General features: G+C 38.5%; 1 protein-coding gene across 3 annotated transcripts in view; it reads right to left on the bottom strand.

Moving 5' to 3' along the window:
• LOC135240118 (death-associated protein kinase 1-like) overlaps positions 1 to 19,530 on the bottom strand; it is a 39,854-nt gene that overhangs the window by 16,830 nt on the left and 3,494 nt on the right. Inside the window, exons 3-12 of one of the 3 annotated variants that reach the window (XM_064309400.1) lie at positions 10,110 to 10,331; positions 8,622 to 8,760; positions 8,099 to 8,228; positions 7,488 to 7,536; positions 7,377 to 7,403; positions 5,232 to 5,384; positions 4,391 to 4,436; positions 4,156 to 4,245; positions 3,434 to 3,526; positions 68 to 187 (exon numbers count right to left, since the gene is read on the bottom strand). In XM_064309400.1, coding sequence (XP_064165470.1) covers positions 68 to 187; positions 3,434 to 3,526; positions 4,156 to 4,245; positions 4,391 to 4,436; positions 5,232 to 5,384; positions 7,377 to 7,403; positions 7,488 to 7,536; positions 8,099 to 8,228; positions 8,622 to 8,760; positions 10,110 to 10,331 — 1,069 coding nt within the window. Of the gene's footprint in view, positions 1 to 67; positions 188 to 3,433; positions 3,527 to 4,155; positions 4,246 to 4,390; positions 4,437 to 5,231; positions 5,385 to 7,376; positions 7,404 to 7,487; positions 7,537 to 7,642; positions 7,793 to 8,098; positions 8,229 to 8,621; positions 8,761 to 10,109; positions 10,332 to 19,530 lie in introns of those variants that run through there. The other 2 variants (XM_064309401.1, XM_064309402.1) reach the window with 2 other exon arrangements.

Raw genomic sequence — 19,530 nt, 5'->3', positions numbered from 1 at the left:
CAGATTAACAGACAATTTGTTTTCCTTGCTGTGTTTGCAGAATCTCAGATTGTTTGTGAACTCTGACCTTGTTCGGCTGGTTTACGTCATAGCTTGTCAGGGATCCTAGAAGGTGCTGCAGTCCTGGCATGTTGTCATCGTTGATGGCATGAATGATTGCCTTCATGACGAAGGAGTCTTCCTCATCCTGAACACACAGCACAGGTCTATTTAACTTTTTCACATGTTCATACAAGGTGCATTATTCTCAAATCTGTTTCAAATCACATCACTCCAGACTGCTTCTAGACTCAAAACCCTGTTTCCTAACACTTCTTCAACAGGGCCGAATTTCATTCAGGATATGTTAACAGTTAACAGGACAGTTTAATATCTGTCAAGATAAAGCTGCTGATTAGTAGACCTCTGTGTTAATGTTGCTGGATCGAGGGGAAATATCCTTCTCTATACTAGTTAGCATTGCACTGACAATCAAAATAGGTAAATATTGCATTGTATTGCAATACAAATGTGAATCATCATTTCTTCTTGATCAGGATATTAAATGCCTAACTGAAATGAATAGTATTTTATAATATTTCAACCTGTGATGAAAAAAAGTGTTTCAATTTTTTAACTTGGAACAGATGAAAACATTTGTCGGTCTACAATGCAAAGAACATAACATTGCATCGAATAAACAATATACAACCACTGTAATTTTTAATGCTGGTTTAATATGTGTTGCCCTCCTGTTTCTTACATACTCAGAATGTTAATTAGATAATGTTATTGTCCCAGAAGCAGCAATGTTTCTTTTAGTCTGTGAAGTCTGATATGTGGCTCAGCCTGTAACCTTCACAGAGCAATATTCGAGATTTGAGAAGTGGACAACAGAATCTTGAGTGTACAGCTAAAATATACAGTCCACAGACGGCAAAAGCTGCACAAAAAAGTTTATTTCCTTACACACTGATCAAGGAAATGACTTTCATGACTATGTAATGAACTCAGTACCCATTGTGAGCAGACTCTAATTCATTTTCACATCTTTCATCCTGTCAATAGTCACAGGATCTTCCTATGTCTATTTAAAAAATTCCACTGTCCATCAGTACATATATTATCCTTCCACATCCAAATCTCTACCCTTAAATAAATCAACCCGAGTTAAGGAGGGAAGTAATCATTTTAAATTGAAGCAGAATAATTTAAGCAACGCTTTTCACATCTAAAATTATTGACCAATTGTCAGCGGGGAGGTGGATTTTAATCAGATTCTACAGACAGAGATGGGCTGAAATTCACTTAAATGTATCTTGTTACAAGATGTAAAATACCTTACACAGAGGTATACACTATACCTGAAAGAGGCAAGCATGCTATATTATCAATTAAATACAAGCATGCAAATATTTATGCACATTTAAATGCATATATTTGAAATACTGAGCATTTAAAGAAGAGCATATCATTCAAAATGGTGTGGAATTGAGACCAGGGTTATTTAAATTGGCTTGCTTTGGCAAAGAGCAAATTTAGCAGTTTAAAAGTCTGCCCTAATTCTGTGAAGTACAAAAAGCTTGTCTTGTGCTTCATCACAAAATTACCTGGTTACACCCCTATGATGACCAATCAAAGAATGCATTTTATTTTTTAACTAGTTTTGAAGGCAAATATGATACTCACACATTAAAGGGCATTTTAATTGCATCTCATTTCATAGTAAAGTTCTGCATGTGATGCAGGAATATACTTATAGATGAGGTTTTGTACATTGAAACTGCAACTCCTCATACAGGTTATTGAAATTAGCTTCAGATACTTACTCTGCTATGCTCTAATGGGGATGTCACAGATCATTTGTTTTAATCTTTTATTCACAACCACTTATATATAAAAGTGTTATTGCTACCCTTAAACCCCTTTCACAGAGAAAAGTAGGCAAAAAGGTGGCATGGGAAATGCAGTATTTCTGGTTTCTAAAGCATTCACACTGCCTAAGAAGCCATCCGTATGCCAGCATACCCCCTTTGACACACAAACCACATACTGCTTTCGTTGCTAAGCAATGCAAGGAACACACAATCAGCTGTTTAAGATGTATAAAATGGGGCTAACTGGACGGGAAGTTTTGTTTGTTGCTACTTTTCTTATTTTTTAAAAATCACCCTTATGCAATAGAGATTATATCGCCAGTTTTTAGCAAAGCACACTAGCCTCCTGACGAAGCTGGCCATGGTCAGGAGAAGTGGCAGGCAAAATGAGGGCTTCAATGGCACCATTATGTAAGAGCTAGTTTGGCATGGAATTACATTGCACAGCATGTAATTTTCCTCAGAGAAGTAATAACGACTTCGATCAGACACAGCTTTTACTGCTACTTTACAGCTTACTACTTTACAGCTTTTTTCAGTTTACTGTGAACTTTTTCTTCTGAGTTCTACAATTATCTTGCGTAGCTTTCTACAAATACCTCCTCAGCACTTTTTGTTAAAAAAATACACTACAGAATCAATCTAGTGAAAGTTTCTTCCCGGCAGTTTCGGAGTGGTTAAATCCACAAAATATTGAAGTATGTGATTATGACGTGTAGGCCTAATGGACAAGGAAGATGACATTTTGGTACCTTGCACACAGCATAAAAAAGTGTCTCCAAGCAGGATTTATGACTAGGTCGGAAGGCAGCTTTTTGGTGGTCTCAAAAATGTCAGTCTGACCGTTCCACACATAACTCAAACCCGCCAAAAAAATAATAATAAAAACTGGCTTCATGCCATCTTTTTTCTCCTGTGTGAAAGGGGCCATAGTGGAATTATCAACACAAACAGTAATGTTGCTAGTTGATTGCTAAATACACCAGACACACTAACAAGCAATTAATTACGTAGTACAGTGCAACCCACTAGTAAGAATAACATCTGTCCTAGACGCTTTCATTCGTACCAAAAATATATTGTTGGATGTGAAGCGTGTTTAAATGGGTGTAATGATGAATGTAATGAATCTGTGTTAAGCAAATGCATTCATAAGTATCAGCCAAGTTTTATTAACATCACTGACTTGGAAACAAAATAATTGGATTATTTCATCAACATCATTTTTGTATTTGCCAACAATCACATAGCAATGTTACTAAAAGTAAAATTATTAGGTAATGTATTAATCTTAAAAGAAAAAAAATATTGTAGTATATTGAATGAATATATTGATAGCATAAAATGATTAATAATAGATGGAATAACAGATAATTAATAGCTGAAATATTAGAAAGTGGGTTTATAGTGAAAAGGGGCTGCCATGCTTTATTCAAGTTGGTGCAATATTTTGATGATGGTGGTAAGCTCCTATCCTCCTCTCACAATAAAGCACTTTGAGATCCTTGGAAGGACAAATGTCATTATATACATAAATGCAGTCCGACATAGCTAAGAACTGATTCACCTTCACTTACCAAAGTATCATCACTGCGGGAGATGCTCATGTTGCTCCTGGACAGAAAGGATCTTGACAGGCGATTACATAAGGAGATGAGCCGCACTGATTGCTGCAGGAGAGGGGAGAATGGACCAGCAGTAATTTCACTAGCGCTGGCAGCAGTCCATAACAGTGTGAGAATTTTCCACTAACCAGTGTTCCAATATTTGCTCTGGAAAATATTCTGCTTGATATGAATCCTAGAACCATATTTTTCTGACAATAAAATCTACTCAAAGGGAAATTAATACGCATTCAGCCAGTGATGCTCCAGAAGCTTTAGCAGCCTTTGGTTTGTTGTCTTGTCAGACATCATTGAAAAGATAAACTCCTGATCTACAAATGACATCATGCTCAAGGTCGGCACAAATACTTGTGCGCCTTGCTGAAGCAAAACTGGAGGAGTTTCGGGGGTGTTTACTGAGCAACAGGATGGACATTTTGGGGCTTTTTATGACATTTCATAGTCAGTCAGTCTCTACAGTAGAAAGATCAGTAATGACACCTCAGTTCTGTTTAGCCTAACACCAACAAGGCAATTGGTAGGAGTACTGCACATTTCAGGCAGAAAACACAGCTCTGAACTTAAAAACTGAAATCTTGCTTGTTTATTAAAATGTACAAATGTAAAACAGAAAAGCTTTTCATGATCCATAGCCAATGTGCAAAACATACAAAGAGCAAACAGTGGCAAGTCACCTTCCATTTCCTGCGAGCAGCAAACCTCTTGAACTTCTCCATGTTGACAGCTGATTCCTTCCTGCTGAGTTCCTGCTGTGTGTCCTTTGGCTATAATAGGAGGGCAAAGTAAACTTTCACGCTATTATTTTGTAAATGTTCTTTTTCTTGATACAGCAATGATTTGTTTATTGTGATTTATTTAAAAAAAACTGAATATAAGCTCAAGATATATTCATTTAAAAACAGGGTCAACCTTGATCCAAGGATGTTGTAAACTATCTTGGATGGTCATCCTTTTCCTGGTGGAACACACAAAACACAGCCACACTTAGATCTAATCAGGATGAATTAGCAGGTGCTTTACACTAATGGCTATTTAGCTTTTTATGTGTCAGCCATGTGGACTCTAAGAGGAGAATTGCGTACTGATCTCTTGACTTCAGATAGATTTTGTATTGTATTTGATTTTGTTTTAAAGCGTCTTTGAGCACTTTTAAAAGATAAAGTATATTATTACATAAAAATATCTTGTCCATTCACAGTCATTGAGGGTAACCATGGTATTGTACTTTATAACCTCAAAGACAATAACATCTGTGTTTCCATTTTCAGTTCACTTTTAACGAACAATGGTATCACAATATCACACAACATAAAGATGAAATGAGAGTGCCTCCAAACCAATAACAAACCTATGGAGCAATGATGTCTGGCCTGTGACTAACCAAAAACAGGAAACAGCAATATGGAAATATTTATACAACACTTTCACAGTTCTGAGCTTACCACACATTCTCTGTTTATTCTTTGGATCCTTTTTGAAAATGTTCCTCAGTAACATTTAAATTCATCCATTTAAGGGGTCTCAAAACTAACATGAGCTGAATAATAACAGTAACAGTGTATCAAGAGAAGGTAGGAATTGGTTCCACAATAGCATGCAACTGCAATCGTATAAAATTGTTCCCGTACATGAAATATATTTATTAATCTATACAAATAAAGTTAGAAGGTTTGGCAGATTATTATTATTATTATTAATTACAATCCACACAGTTGGCACTCAATTCCTCAATCACCAAAGGGCAGCATACTTTGGGTCCTTGATGAGGAGCTTTGAGATGAAGTCTTTGGCCAGGCTGCTGGTGTTCCTGAAGAACTCCTCGTCAAACTCGTAATTCACGGCAGAGACATTGGCCAGCGTCTCCTGTTTGCTATCACCCAGGAATGGAGAAGCACCACTCAGGCTGTCAAAGGAGACGACAGAACACTTCAAATGGGGGGTGGGGGAGCAAAGCTTTACAGACAAGACAATGATGTCAAAACATTGTTTGTTGTTTCAGTGGTAAAGCAATTGCAAATATTAACAATGTGGGACATGAGTGACAGGGAAGCTAATGGATAAACAGTGAAATCTGTTCATTGCAATTATTGAGGAAATTGAAGATGATAGGTCAAAGGCAGCTAATTATTTCAGCAGGTCCAGCTACAATCCTGTCGACTGTGTTTGGTGTTTACCATATGCAGGAATTTCTAAGTAGTCCAAAAAAAATGCCCTGATAAGCAGTTTCACACTTGCTGTCATCCAATTAAATGCACGTTGCTCTCAAGCATATGATACAAATGTAATTTCAGCATAAAAGAAATCAGGCAGCCAAGAAAAGCAGAAGTGCCAGACAAGGAGAGTTGGGAGTCTGGAGCAAATACAGATTACTGCTCAAACCACAACATAATGATTCAAATATCTCATGGTGAATTAGAATTGCAAATGTGGAAAAGGGGCAACATGTCAGCCATCAAAACCAGTGCTGCTAATGAGATAAGGCTTCACTCACACTGTTAGACTGCAATAAGGTAGATGGGGTGATGCTAACTGATTGCTCTAACTGATTAGCTCTACCTTTACAGTTGTGACTGTGAAGTAGGTGGACTGGGTGGGAAGATTTCACAAAGGGCAGGGGAAAGTGAAATGTTTTATTACTCGCTGAAAGACAGCATGACTCACACACAGGTAGACAGACAGGCAGATAGATAGATAGATAGATAGATAGATAGATAGATAGATAGATAGAGCGGTGAAACATGACCCCTGGGTCTCATAACTCAAAAAACAAACTGAATACCGGTGAGGATAGAGCGGATTTCAGGAGGTGGATTTGTTATTCTCAGCACTGTAACTTCGTGCAGAGACAGGAATATGACAAGTTCTATAAACATTTAAGTTTACACATAGCAGCTGGACAAGCAGCGAGCACCCTTGTTACATCATACAGCACATAATTCGTGCAGAGACAGGAATATGACAAGTTCTATAAACATTTAAGTTTACACATATGCCCAGCTGGGAAAAGCAAGCGAGCACCCTATGGTCTACATCAATACACACAATAATTTACAATGTACATAAGATGTCACTTAAGGGAGACAATCTCATGTATGAGATACATTGTATAAACCTACAGCTAGTAAAGTTATTCATCTTTAAGTTCTACATCTCTATATGCTATATAGTGTAACAATTCTACAATTCATACATTCTATTTAATCATATTAAAATGACAAATTTCCATAAAGTTTGTGAATACTCCATTTCTGGTCATATATGAAAGCGGCCATCATTCATTTTTTCAGTTTTGATGAATTTGGCAGCATCTCCAGTGACTAGTGGTCACAAAAGTTTTTTATTTCGAATACCAGAGTTCCATTTGGAACAAAGATATTACTGTACATTGAGTGCTTATTTTTCTTGAAAGATAATCAAGCAGTAGCATATTTTGGAGAAAGTAGACTGCCAAAAGACAACCAACAAACCTAATTTTAAAGACTACTTTTGGATTTTAGAAGCTTGCTCTTTTGCACTTGGCATGCATGTTCCAGTGTGTGCACCATCACATTTGAATACTTGTCGCACGGATCACCACCAGTGGAAAATAGCATATAGAGAAGCAATTACAGAACACAAACACACTGAATCGATATTGCTACAGAAATACTATCCGGAAAAGGTATAAAACATGCAATTTTTTAATATGGAAAAATGAAGAGATTGTCACCATAAATGCACTGAAACCTAATTACACTATTGGGGAATACTGTTCAGCCTTTTCAAATTTCTAACAATACATTTGGTGCTACTTTAGACATAGAGGAAATTGCATAGAATTAATGCATTTTAACAGCTTCTGCAAATAAATTTTTCACATAAATCTTCAATATGACAACATTATGTTTGTACTTACAGAATATAGGTGATCACACCAACACTCCTGCAATGAAAAACAAAATAAATGACAGTAATGCAGAATGCTGATTATCTGATCGTTGTTCAAGGGAGTGACAGAATATCTCACCACATGTCAGCTGCCAGGCCAAGTGGCTCATAGTTCACCACTTCTGGAGCTGCAAACACAATACAAAGAAATGTATATGGAATGTATCATGAAAATGACACAGAGGAACACAGCACTGGCAAGGTAGTAAGTCATCTACAAGATCATAGCATTACTTTGATGAAGTAATCCTGTATGATGCATCAGTTCTGCGACTCCTGGCCCTAATAGAGAGTAGCATACTTGCTGGGCACTGGCCACGGCAGTGTCTCTGATGTCTATTTGTCACACCGCACTTGTGTGATTCCCAGTAGTGCAGTTGGCCGCTGTTCAAAAGAGGATGGATTAGGCAGCCCGGCAGGACAGTGCTCTCCTAAACTAAACAGGAACATCTCTCTGCAGCAGCACATAAAGGTTGCCCTGGGGAGATCAGGCGGAAGTGACTCGGCGCTGTGAAGCAGACCTGTGTGCTGCCAAGACCAATCTCTCTCACCTCCCCCCCACACCAAAATTTACAACCTGCGCCAGGGAAACAGGGCTGGCGAAAACACCAGGGCGGCACACCCTGACAGATTTATTTTTAAAGAAATGAACAAATAAAAATGGACAAACAAGTAATGAGAAACGCTAACCAACAAATTCTGGAGTCCCAAAAATGTTTTTGAAATCATTGCTAAAATCAATCTTGTGGGCCAATCCAAAGTCAATGAGCTTTATGCGTGGGTGAAGGGCAGTCCTGTTCAGCAGCATAATGTTTTCTGGCTGAGAGAGAGAGAGAGAGAGAAACAGAGGGAGGGAGGGAGAGAGAGATTACACACATGTTGGCTTCCCTGCTGTGTTATCTACCATTATTTGTCAACAACAAAGCTCTTTTGCCTTGTAAAAGGCAAATATATACAAGACTGAAAGGACAATGGCAGATTCTTTGGGAGGACACTGGTAAACACATATTCAGTCTAATATGGCTAATTCAATCACTGACAACGATGAAAAAGATATGACACTTGCTTGTACTTAGTGCTGTGGTCCCATGTAATACCAAGTGCTAAAGACAGGGATAAGCAAGGATGGTGAAGTAACAGATTTTCTGCTGAAGTCATAGTCAAGGCAAAATACAAAACACCTTTGACATGGGAATGGGGGGCTGTCCTGTACCTTTAGGTCAAAGTGGGCAATCTGCTTAGAGTGCAGATAGAGGATGCCGTCCAGGATCTGCTTCAGGAATTTGGTGGCCTGCTCCTCTGTCAGAGACTCCTTCTCTGCCAAAAAGTCAAAGAGCTCTCCACCGGCCACACTACGGCGAGAAGAGAACCAGGGACAGTGCTCAAGATGAGATTTCAGGGTGGGCTCTAATTCATGGCACTCATGGCACAACATTACTATGCACTATGTGCCATATTTTCAAAAGCAAACTTACCTGTTCTTTTGAAGATGTGAGCAGAGATATCAGACAGCTATCAGCACTAGAGCCAACGATCTGGGATCTTACCCCTTTAAAAACTGTCATAGTACTTTCAGTTTTCTCCAGCAGAGCAGTTTTTAGAAAACCATACATTAGCAAAGCAAAACAAACTTATTTATTGATGGCATCAGGAACAAAATAACAATTACAGTTTTCACAAGTACTTGGGACTTGCGGCTTGTGATTAAGAAGCTGTAAAACAGCTGTGGAGCTGTGACAAGATAATGGCGTGTGATAACAAGCCCATTTAAGCCAAGGCTTTTCCAAACAACCTGTCATCCGGACAAAAGACAACATGCAGGGACAATGTTTTCTTTCCCACCCAACCACAATACAGACATTCAATTTAGTGGATACTTTCAACATATTCAGTGACTGTCACACGCTGTACATGGCTGTCAGCAAGGCTATTGATGTTTGTCTCAGGCTACTGTGAGTTTTAGTCAAACCCTGTAACGTTTGCCACTATTACGTCCACTATATATAGCCACTTAGGCTTAATATACAAACACTGCCCATTTTTGGGGTTTCCAACAGGAAGTTATCTGAGAAAATGTCTTGACTGCATCACCCATGCTCATTCATGGATTTAACACAGACAGCTGATCAAAAGGTTCCTCCATGCGGTGCTAGGAAAAGCCAGAATCCCTTACAACAAGCACAGCTGGTTCAACCACATTATAAGCTGGTGAGATAACTGATTTGAGGCAAACCCCCAGCAACTAATTATATCTCTTTTAACCCTGGTCCTTTCTAATGGACACAACTGCAGAATAGTGGTGAATACAAAGAGAAAAGATTCCTTAGCAGTCAATGAGTAACTTGAGCAGTCAATGAGTAAGTGAAAGGACAGCAACTTTCACTGCAACACAATATTCTGTCTGACCCATGACAGAAATAATATAATGGTTAGTTAATCTATGCATTAATGAAATGTACTTTGCATGAAGTCAAACTTACTTTATTATTTTGTATTTGTTATTTTGGTTTATCCAAGGCGACACTTTCATATCTTTCATTTTCCATATCTACAGCTGGATATTTACCAAAGCATTCAAGTACCATGCTCAAGCGTCAAGGCCCAACTACGAACCAATATGGAAAGCTGGGGCTGCCATTATGCAGTGTTGGCTGGAAGATGACACATGGTGTCAGACAAGGCAACACACAGCTGTACTCACAGTTCCAGAATTAGGATGACCTCGGCCTTGTTCTCGAACACATCATGCAATGTGATGATGTTGGGGTGCTGAATCTCCTTGAGGATGCTGACCTCTCGCTCAATGTCCTCTCTGGCCACGCCCCGCCGACTCGACTTGCCACGCCGCTTCTTGATAAATTTGGCCGCAAACTCCACACCTGAGCCTTTCTCTCTGCATTTTTTCACCACTGCAAAGTGACCACTGTAGGAAAACACAAACATACGGTCTATTCCTATTTCAAAAAAAATAATCAATGAAAAAAATAGAAAAACAAAACAGTCTATCAATTACAGAAAACAAAAAAAATAGCATAAACAACAAAATGACTGATTTCTTCAATTCAGTATTGCTGAGTGTGGCACTTCTAATAACAAACAATAAATAAAACCATAAATGAAAAAACACTGGTTCCAGTTCCCAATGCATAGCAAAAATGGCAAACACAACCCCAGACTCTAGATTTCCATATCAATATATCCATTCGAATGAAGCATTTCAACAGAAACTCTTTCAAAATACAACTTTCAACATTCCTGGCTGTCACCACCAAAGCAATGCTATAATCCACATGACTCACCAGTATGGCTACATTGTGAAACCAGAAACCACAGTCTCTCACAAGCACACACTCCCAGTGTGCAGTCAACTGTGAAATACTTTAGAAAGAGTAAACAAACACTGCATTTAGTGTTGAGTGCTCCTCATGCAGTCTGTACTGTCACTATGGTGAAGATCCCACCCGGTCCCACGTTATGCCAGCCCATCAACAGTAATGAGCACTATATGGAGCCTTATGGAGCAGCATATGGAGCCTTAACTGTGATTCAAAGGACTATGGGATACAGTATAAGACACGTATGTAATTCACTCCAAAGAGCTGGAGTGAAACTGAAGGCAGGTAAAAGATATGTCGGTAACCTGGACACAAAACAGGTCTGAATACAGTCTGAATTTGCTATGAAACCAAGTTCATATCTTTTATGAGGATATACTTAAATGTTCAGTGAGGCAAACAAATCATGCCACATTTTGAACCAAATGAATCATAATAATTCAATTTTTTTACCCTGCAATTTGTCATTGTCAGGCTAACTTTGTTCAAGTCATTACACTGCCACCTTCACCTGTGCAGGTAGCACTATACTGAATGCAGGACCACCTCCAATGCGCTCATCCCACACTATAGGTCACACAGAATAACAGCTAGAAATAACCCAAGGAGCCCTTAATGACTTATATAACCACCAAACCTCATGACAATCACAGCCAAATGCATGGTCACTGTGGACTCCCAATTATTAACTAATGGCATTGGCCAGGTTCAAACCTGTGGTGTGCAGGCTACAAGACCACCTGTGGCAAGCACCAATACTGACCGTGCCACTTACGGAATGAGCCCTTTTGAATGTCTAAAGCTGTAATATGACTGTAGCCAAACAAGCAGCTGGATATTTCTCAAACAATGGCAGGAAGGAAAGAAGACTGCACTGGGGACAGTTTAGTCATGCTAATCGGATGAACGGTGCTGCCTTTCCTGGAGTCACGTACTGTATTTTCACCCAGGCCAATTTTTTATAGTTTAAGGCTCAATGCTCACTTTACTATGTTTGGAAAACGAAATCAGGGTGGGAAACAACTATGTCATGATCTGGAAACAGTAAATTACACAAAATGACAAAATGTCCCCTTTAGAAGCAACACCCATAACTAAAAATGAGAAATATATAAAAATAAATCAGGACCAAACTTTTGTATGTTACCATGTAAGATGTATGATCATGTTTTAAAATTCTCCGTGCTTTAATGTTAACATAAGACATATTGTTCCAAGTTGTGAAAAATGGATTTAAATGTCATTTACTTTAATACCATCATTATAAATTATGAAGTGATCATATTTTGTTTTTACTTGAAGGGTACACATTTTATTTATTAGAGGGGGAATTGTTTGACTAATCAATTGTAAATGAGCAGGCTTGTATATGAAAGGCTGCCCTTTCCATTCAGGGAATACGAAGACCACTTTGTCAGTAACAACCGTAAATAAGACATCAGCAGCTCCTCTGCTATGCCAGTTTCCATGGCGGTATTAAGGGCAGCCTTAGCCATTATTCCTTATTGAAATCGTCCCAGAAAGCCACATCCCAGGGTGCAATGCAAATTACATCACATTCAGCCCAAAGACCAGCCCACAAAGAGGAAGCTAGTCTGTGGCTGTGTAAATTTGGCAGTTTGAGTGGGGGTAAAAAAAAAACAAAAACACAAAGGTCCTCTCAGGGCCTGCTTGCATCTTAAACTGACACAAATGTGCGTATCAAAATGTCAGATTGTCCTTTTGCTCCTAAATCGGAAATGCCATGGTGTTGGAGTGTTTCAGTAGTAACTGGCAAATGACATCCTTGCCAAATCACAGCTTTGCACAGGACATCGTGTGGGTTTTGTGCTTGGAAAAAACTTGTTGCAGTAGGGCACTGGTCTGGGTAGTGTGAACAGTGTCAAGTGTCCCTAAAGACAATCTTTGTTTATCTCTGGGCAGAGTTTGGCTTCTCTTACACTCACTACAATAGTTTCATTAAGCTAATACACAAAAAAGAACATTTGCGTCAAAGCCTCATCTGAGATTCTGACAAAAACTTAAGGCTGTTATTAACCAGTAACATTTAAAAACTGAATTCTGATATCCTGCTCAGAAGCTTTTCAGCGATGCAGACCTTGTGTCCTATAGCATGACTGGGGACATTGACGTTTGCTTAGAAATCTGAATTTCTCACAGTTAAATATTTTCCTTTTTGCATCTGAAAGTATAGAGAACACATGAGGGGTAAGAATTTCACACATTAGATCCACGTCATTAATGCTGCTACTCCGCCTTGCCCATTAATCCAATAACAGGGCAAAAGCAAGCGAGTCATCACACATGCTTGTTCTACTACGATCCTGTTTTAGTGTAACGCTTAGGAAATGCCCTGAGAGCCAGTTTTAAGCCACAATGCAGTCAGTCCCTTTGAAATGCAGCAGCAAATCGCTTTCCATTGTGTTCAAAATTGTCAAATGTCTCAAACGGATCAGAAATCCACCAGTCAGCAAAGCCCCATGAATTATAGTCAAACATGTATGTTGCCTTCAAATTGTAGGGAATTTCTTCAAGTGAGAGTCTGTGATGATTGAGATGTTAAGCACTCAATTACGCCACAGTGTTACTTGTGTAGGGAGTGTGCCGGTGCACGCAGCCTCCCACACAGAAAACATGTTTTTAATCCTGGCAAAGCTATTATTCCACTCAGTCTGCAAACAGACATTAAGTAATTAGCTGTGGAAAAAGGTCTACACTCTACACATTACATTCTTTTTCACAACATTTATCTTTAGCAGATACTGTTACCCAAGGAAGCTTCCTACCTCCATAAAATTAATGTCAGCTCCACACATACAACAGAGACTGAACTGCAGCAGTTCACACTTCGTGAATGGAAAAAAACTCCACCCAGGTAAGGTTGAAAAGCCTGGTGGTTATAAGCATAGACTGTATAGTGTGCAGGCAACTCTCCCAGTTTGAGCTTTTTCAGCATAGTCAATCGATGATTTTATCACAGCCTCATATTCGTTCATGCACGGGTGTAACTGTGTAAGTAGGTGCACACACTGTGACATAAAACCATGTGGACCAATTTTGAATTAAATAAATCTGGAGAGTAATTACTTCAGTGTGAAGACATTTTAGAGTTTAAATGTGTTGTCCAAAGTCATTTAATTTGGCCAGGGTAAATTTGTAGTTTTGAATGGACTTCAGTGGGGAAATCTGCTTTTTGGCACCAGAGGCTTACTAAACTGCAATGCATCAAGTAACCACTGGAGTTTGTAATCTCCTCAGAGAATGACAATTCCTGGTCCACTGGGTGTAAATGTCGACGTCTTCAACTCAGTTTATAAATAATAAAATGTCTTCCCACACTTATATATAAAAGAGTTCTCTTATTTCTACATGTAAGTCTGTGAACCAATGGCATTACCAAAAAAAGTTATGGAATGTTAAAATCTGCACACAACTGCATTACAGTACATTGGTTCCTCAATGACAAGATCCCACTGCATCATACAAAGGAGTTCCTGCAAAAGGCACTGCGGCATCCCAGCGCCATTATATCCAAATGACTGTATCAAACATTGCCTGCTATTAATAATGACATGACAGTGCATCAATAATACTGACAAATTGTGAGTGTTGCCATGGCTACAGCTCCTCTTGAGCCTAAATCTAGCAGGCAGCATACTAAGAGAGACTGAAAAGAAGATAATTGAACTGAATTTGCTTACAGGTCCCCAGGAGTATCTGTCGTTTGCTAAGGGTTTCAGAGCACCCCTAAAGCCAGAAAGTAAGACGCAGAAGAACAGTTTCACTGATAGTATACTTTAGTATGGACCATCACAATGAGTTTAATTCATTAACCACCTAAGGCCTGGCTCTCTGAATAAGAGAGAGAGTATGTTCTGAAGAAAAAAAACAAGTATCTGATCATAGTCCAGAACAACGAGGCCTAAAGCATTTGTGTATAATGAGTGTGATGATTACTCCCAGATCAGTACCATTAACTATGAATCCTATGAAAGACATTGTGACAATTCTAAGCTTGTCACAGCTAATATATGAAATAATACACAGCTCAGTTATAAATTAAGCTAGTGAATGATATTCAGACTGGCTACTTTTGTAAACAACTCTGGGGGGGGGGGGGGGGGCTTTGGGTAGTGAACTCCAGACATGAGTTGTTGACATTTCACTACATACCATAGCACACAACACACAGATCTAAAATATGATAACAGCATTAACACTAGCAGTTCTTTAGTTTACGGGAGCAGAGATCACACGGCTTTGACATAATATGCATGGTCTCAATTTAAAGATAAGATGAGAACTTCAAATTCAAGCAACAGGGTTGCACAGAAGTCACTGAGGCAATGTGTTTCTATATTTTCAGGGGGTCAGACAAATTGAAAGTAAGACCCAGGATGCATGTTCCAGGAAACAATCAAACTGGTACTTGAGTCCAGATGAACGGCTGGCCAATGCTATAACACCACCAGTGAGTCAGCTGTATCTGTACTGTACTGCTGAAGGACCTTCCCAGTCTCACTTTGGAGACAGTAGACAAATCAACCTGCTTATTGAGCTCTCTGTACCAATCTCTCTCTCTTTGTCATTGAACAGAATCTATGTGGAAACAGATAAGGCACTGCCGCAACCATGGCATGTGCTGCATACAAAAGACTTTCTAATAATCTGCTGGCTGCTTCCTGCTTTACAAACTAAGCATTTGCATTACTTCTTCCCTTGACACTGAGAAGCCAAGGGTTGACCCCCACATCTCAATGAGTTGAAACTTTTGGAATGAGCAAATTACTGTGAATCTAAATGGAAAATCTACCCATAAGCAACCAAGCCACAGCAAGAAAGGTTAATAAAAAAGCAGAAAACAATTTGATCATTTAACATTTTCTCACAGATCCATGTGAAACTGGAAATGGTGGATTTTACAGATGACATCTTGCTATTGTGAGGAAATGAGACTCTGCTTTGACATTTCTTTCATTCTTAAGAAATTAAAACTAAAGGAAACCTCAGCCAGGGAGAAATGAAACTGGTTCATATTTTAAAGGCCAAAAAACTGATATGAAAGTACAGACCAGTTCAGAATGAATTCTGAGCAATCTGCAAGTGATACAAGTCACAACAACAGTTTCAAGCAATATGATTATTATACTGAACAGCTTTTTTTACCGCTTAAATCAAACTATTTCAGATAAAAACATTAAAAATTATTTTGACATGGCATTGGTACCTTATTCATGTCATCCCATTTCACAAAGCAAAGTCCAAACCCTTTAACCAATACACAAATAAAAACCTAAAAATCTTAAAGGACCATACTGACCATTACATATATCCCAACATTGTAAGGAACTGGATTCACCCTCTTTTCTCAAATTTGGAAGATCTCTCTCACACAAGTATTAATATTTCAGTACATCTTTTCTGAGAATTAGAAAGACCATGGCTAAATATTAGTTTTGAGAAAGATTCATCTCCACCACCATCCTCATACACTGCGCCTGGAAATGAGTGTTATTTTATTCCCTAATGGCATGCCTGAAACTAGTTGACCAAAGTGATTTTCAGGGAATCATTACCACTAAAAGCAAATAAAAATAAAAAGTATATATGTGGTGGTATACACTAATTACAAAGCTGGTGGGAACACTTTCGGTTCAGAAAAAGTGCAGACTGAACAGATTTGTCGATCAGCGCCTCCCAATTCTCAAATACCACTTGTCTATGTGAGATGCTCTCTTAGCCTGGCATGAGTATTTGCAGATGACCTCACTCATATTCCAGCCTCTGTGTATGTTGTACTGCCATCTGTGCATAGATACCTGACGCCAAGGGTTAAAACAAATAGAGCATTCAATCTACATGTGGCCAGGAGCACCAAACCTTTAAATACATAGTCTCACTTTACATAGTGAACTTATTCATATATTTATTTTAACTGGTGTGTTTTGGTACTATTCCTTGCATGACTCCTTTAATGCTATACTGTGATTCCTTGAATCACTGTTTAGCCAGTAAATATTAAATGTTTAATTACATGTTTAATTGTTTACATGTGTGATAAATTATATGTCCGCTGTTGCTGTTTTACCTGAACTTGAGCATATTTAATGTACAAAATAATTACTGGAAAGACAATTGAATTCAGAACTGACTTCAGTTTAATTTGATGTTATCAGATGATATACCGGCAATACGTATCTAAATCAGTTATCCTAGAAAGAAACAATCTTAACTTAAACTTAAGTAACTGGGCTTATTACTTAAATGTTGTGGGTTTGATACCCTGCTGAGGAACTGCTCTTGCACCCTTTAACCTTGAGTACTTAACTTGAATTGCTTTAGCAAAACATCCAGATGTTCCCAGTTTTTGTAAGTAAAATGTAACCTGTGTATGTTGTTCTAAATAAGAGTGCTTGCTAAGTGCTGAAAAGCAATGTCTCAGTCTTTGGTATTTATTGCCACAAGAGTTTTGTGCATAATGTGCTAGAAGGCATCAGAAATGGTGTTCCCTTCAGACACATGTAGTGTGACAAACTTTGACTTGTTGACACTTGGCTCACATTTTTCTTGTCACCAGCTGTCTCTTTATGCTCAGCAAGCCTGATGCAAGCCACTGATGCATTTAAATTAGCCAGGCTGATAAAATCCAAAATTGCTATCACAAAATTATATTTAATATGAAATAAATAAAAATCAAAAACTCCACATGAAATACACATGTAGTTATTATTTGGATGATCCTTTCGGTTTTCCACAGACCCCATTACGTAGTGTCCCCTTTTTTAAGCCTGATAATTACCATTATAAGCCTATGTTTTATGATCATTTTCTGGGTGTGAAATAATTGTCTGTACTATAATAATTAGACATTACTTTCCCTAAAAATAACCTTTTTTTTCAGTAGGATCTGTTCTCAACCAATATAAAAGCAAACCTGTATAAGGTATTGGTAGCTAATTAAAACTACCAATTTAAGCCACCACCCCCCCCCCCCAGAAAAGAGAAAAAAAGTGTGCACTGTCAGCTGATGGTTCACATAGAACAGTGCAGGAGGCCCTTATAGTCACCTGACCTTTCCATTCTGTTGCACAAAGCATTGCGTCAATAGGAGCACATGCAGCTCTATATATACGGCAGTGTTTCCAAAGCAAAACCTATACAGAAAATGCTGATATCATCTCCCCGAGAAAAAACTAATACAGTTTGCACGTGCATTGAAACTAAGCATCCACATCTGTGGTCCCCTAGCGTTCATCTCAGAATAATCACTGTTCAAGTGTTCACCAATTAAGATTAAATGATTATTTTCTTATTTTTCCACAGGCAACAAAACTGTCATTGCAGCACACTAATTCACTTCAAACTCCTTTGTTTAACTCTACTGTCATTCTTTAACTGACACTGTTTCAACTGTCTCTCAATTATTTTATTTAGAGGAACAATGCACAAAAGTTCTTATCATGTTAAATGATTACACTAATGTCATAAATAAAAAAGACCTTTCCTGTTTTCCCATTTTGATATAAACACGTGGAAAGGTACTCAGCATGTAATGGGAATTTAATTAAAGTCTTGGAATTTGGGCTTGATTACAAGACATAGTGCATGAAAGCAAGAGGATCCCAATCGTAGAGATTTCTTCATTAGTCATGATCAAGCAGAGATCATTAACAGAGCAAATCCATCGTATGATAAACACCTTGAATTTTAATGGAAATGTAATTCATAATGAGCAGAGCCGACAGGAGTCATGGGTTAAAAAGATGTAAAGACTGCACTGATAAATAAATAAAAGAGTAACTTGACAAGTTACTCTGAGGTTTGAATCTCTGAGGTTCCACTATCTCCAGTTTGTGTCATTTCATAGAGATTTAAGGGCAGGGAAGAGTGATATACACTATTTGACCAAAAGTATCTGGGCACTCCTTGGTCTGAGGCTTTTTTTCATGGTTTGGGCTAGGTCCCTTAGGTTCCAGTGAAGAAAAATATTAATGCTATGGCCCTTTCCTGTTCCAGCATGACAATACCCCATGGCCACACAACAAGGTTCGTACTGAAATGTTTTTGTCAATAATGGTGTAGAAGAACTTGACTACAGCACAGAGCTTGACTAGCCAGTACAGAGCCCTGACCTAAACCTCATCCAACACCGTTGGGATCAAGTGGAAAGCCAACTGCAAGCCAGGCCTTGTCCCCCAATTATTGCCCATCCTCGCTAATTCTATTCTGGCTGAATGGAAGAAAATCCCTGCAGCAATGATCCAAAATCTAGTGTAAAGTCTTCCCAGAAGAGCGGAGGTTGTTATAGCAGGTAAGGGTGGACCAACTCTATATTAATCCCCATAATTTGGGATGAGATGTTGGATGCCGGGTGTCCACATACTTCTGGCCATGTAGTGTAACAGGTGAATAATAGAGTTGATTCAGTTTTCATATATTCCACATGGTCCTAAGGTTGCAAGAAGCAAACTGTGCATAAAGATATATTTTTAAAAAATCAAAGAATCACTTCAAAGAAAAAGGTTGTACCATGGCTGAACACTGTGTAGTGTGTGTCTCAAAATAATGTAAATTCTGCTGAACATATTCTTGATATAAACTTCTAGAGTAAAATATTATTCTCAAACAGATTCAGGAAAGGGGTATTATCATAAACTGACCAAACACATATTCACACAAATACTACTACTTACTGCCACCAGAAAAGATAACTGTACCCTCCAAATTATCCAAAACTGCAATGCCAGTGGTTCTGTCCATTCCTGTTCATAAACTTATGATTTTTTT

Source organism: Anguilla rostrata, chromosome 14, assembly GCF_018555375.3.
Source record: "Anguilla rostrata isolate EN2019 chromosome 14, ASM1855537v3, whole genome shotgun sequence".
In the NCBI taxonomy this organism is placed as follows: domain Eukaryota; kingdom Metazoa; phylum Chordata; class Actinopteri; order Anguilliformes; family Anguillidae; genus Anguilla; species Anguilla rostrata.
Note: the sequence above shows the minus strand (reverse complement) of the source record. Positions and strands in the feature narration are given on the sequence as shown.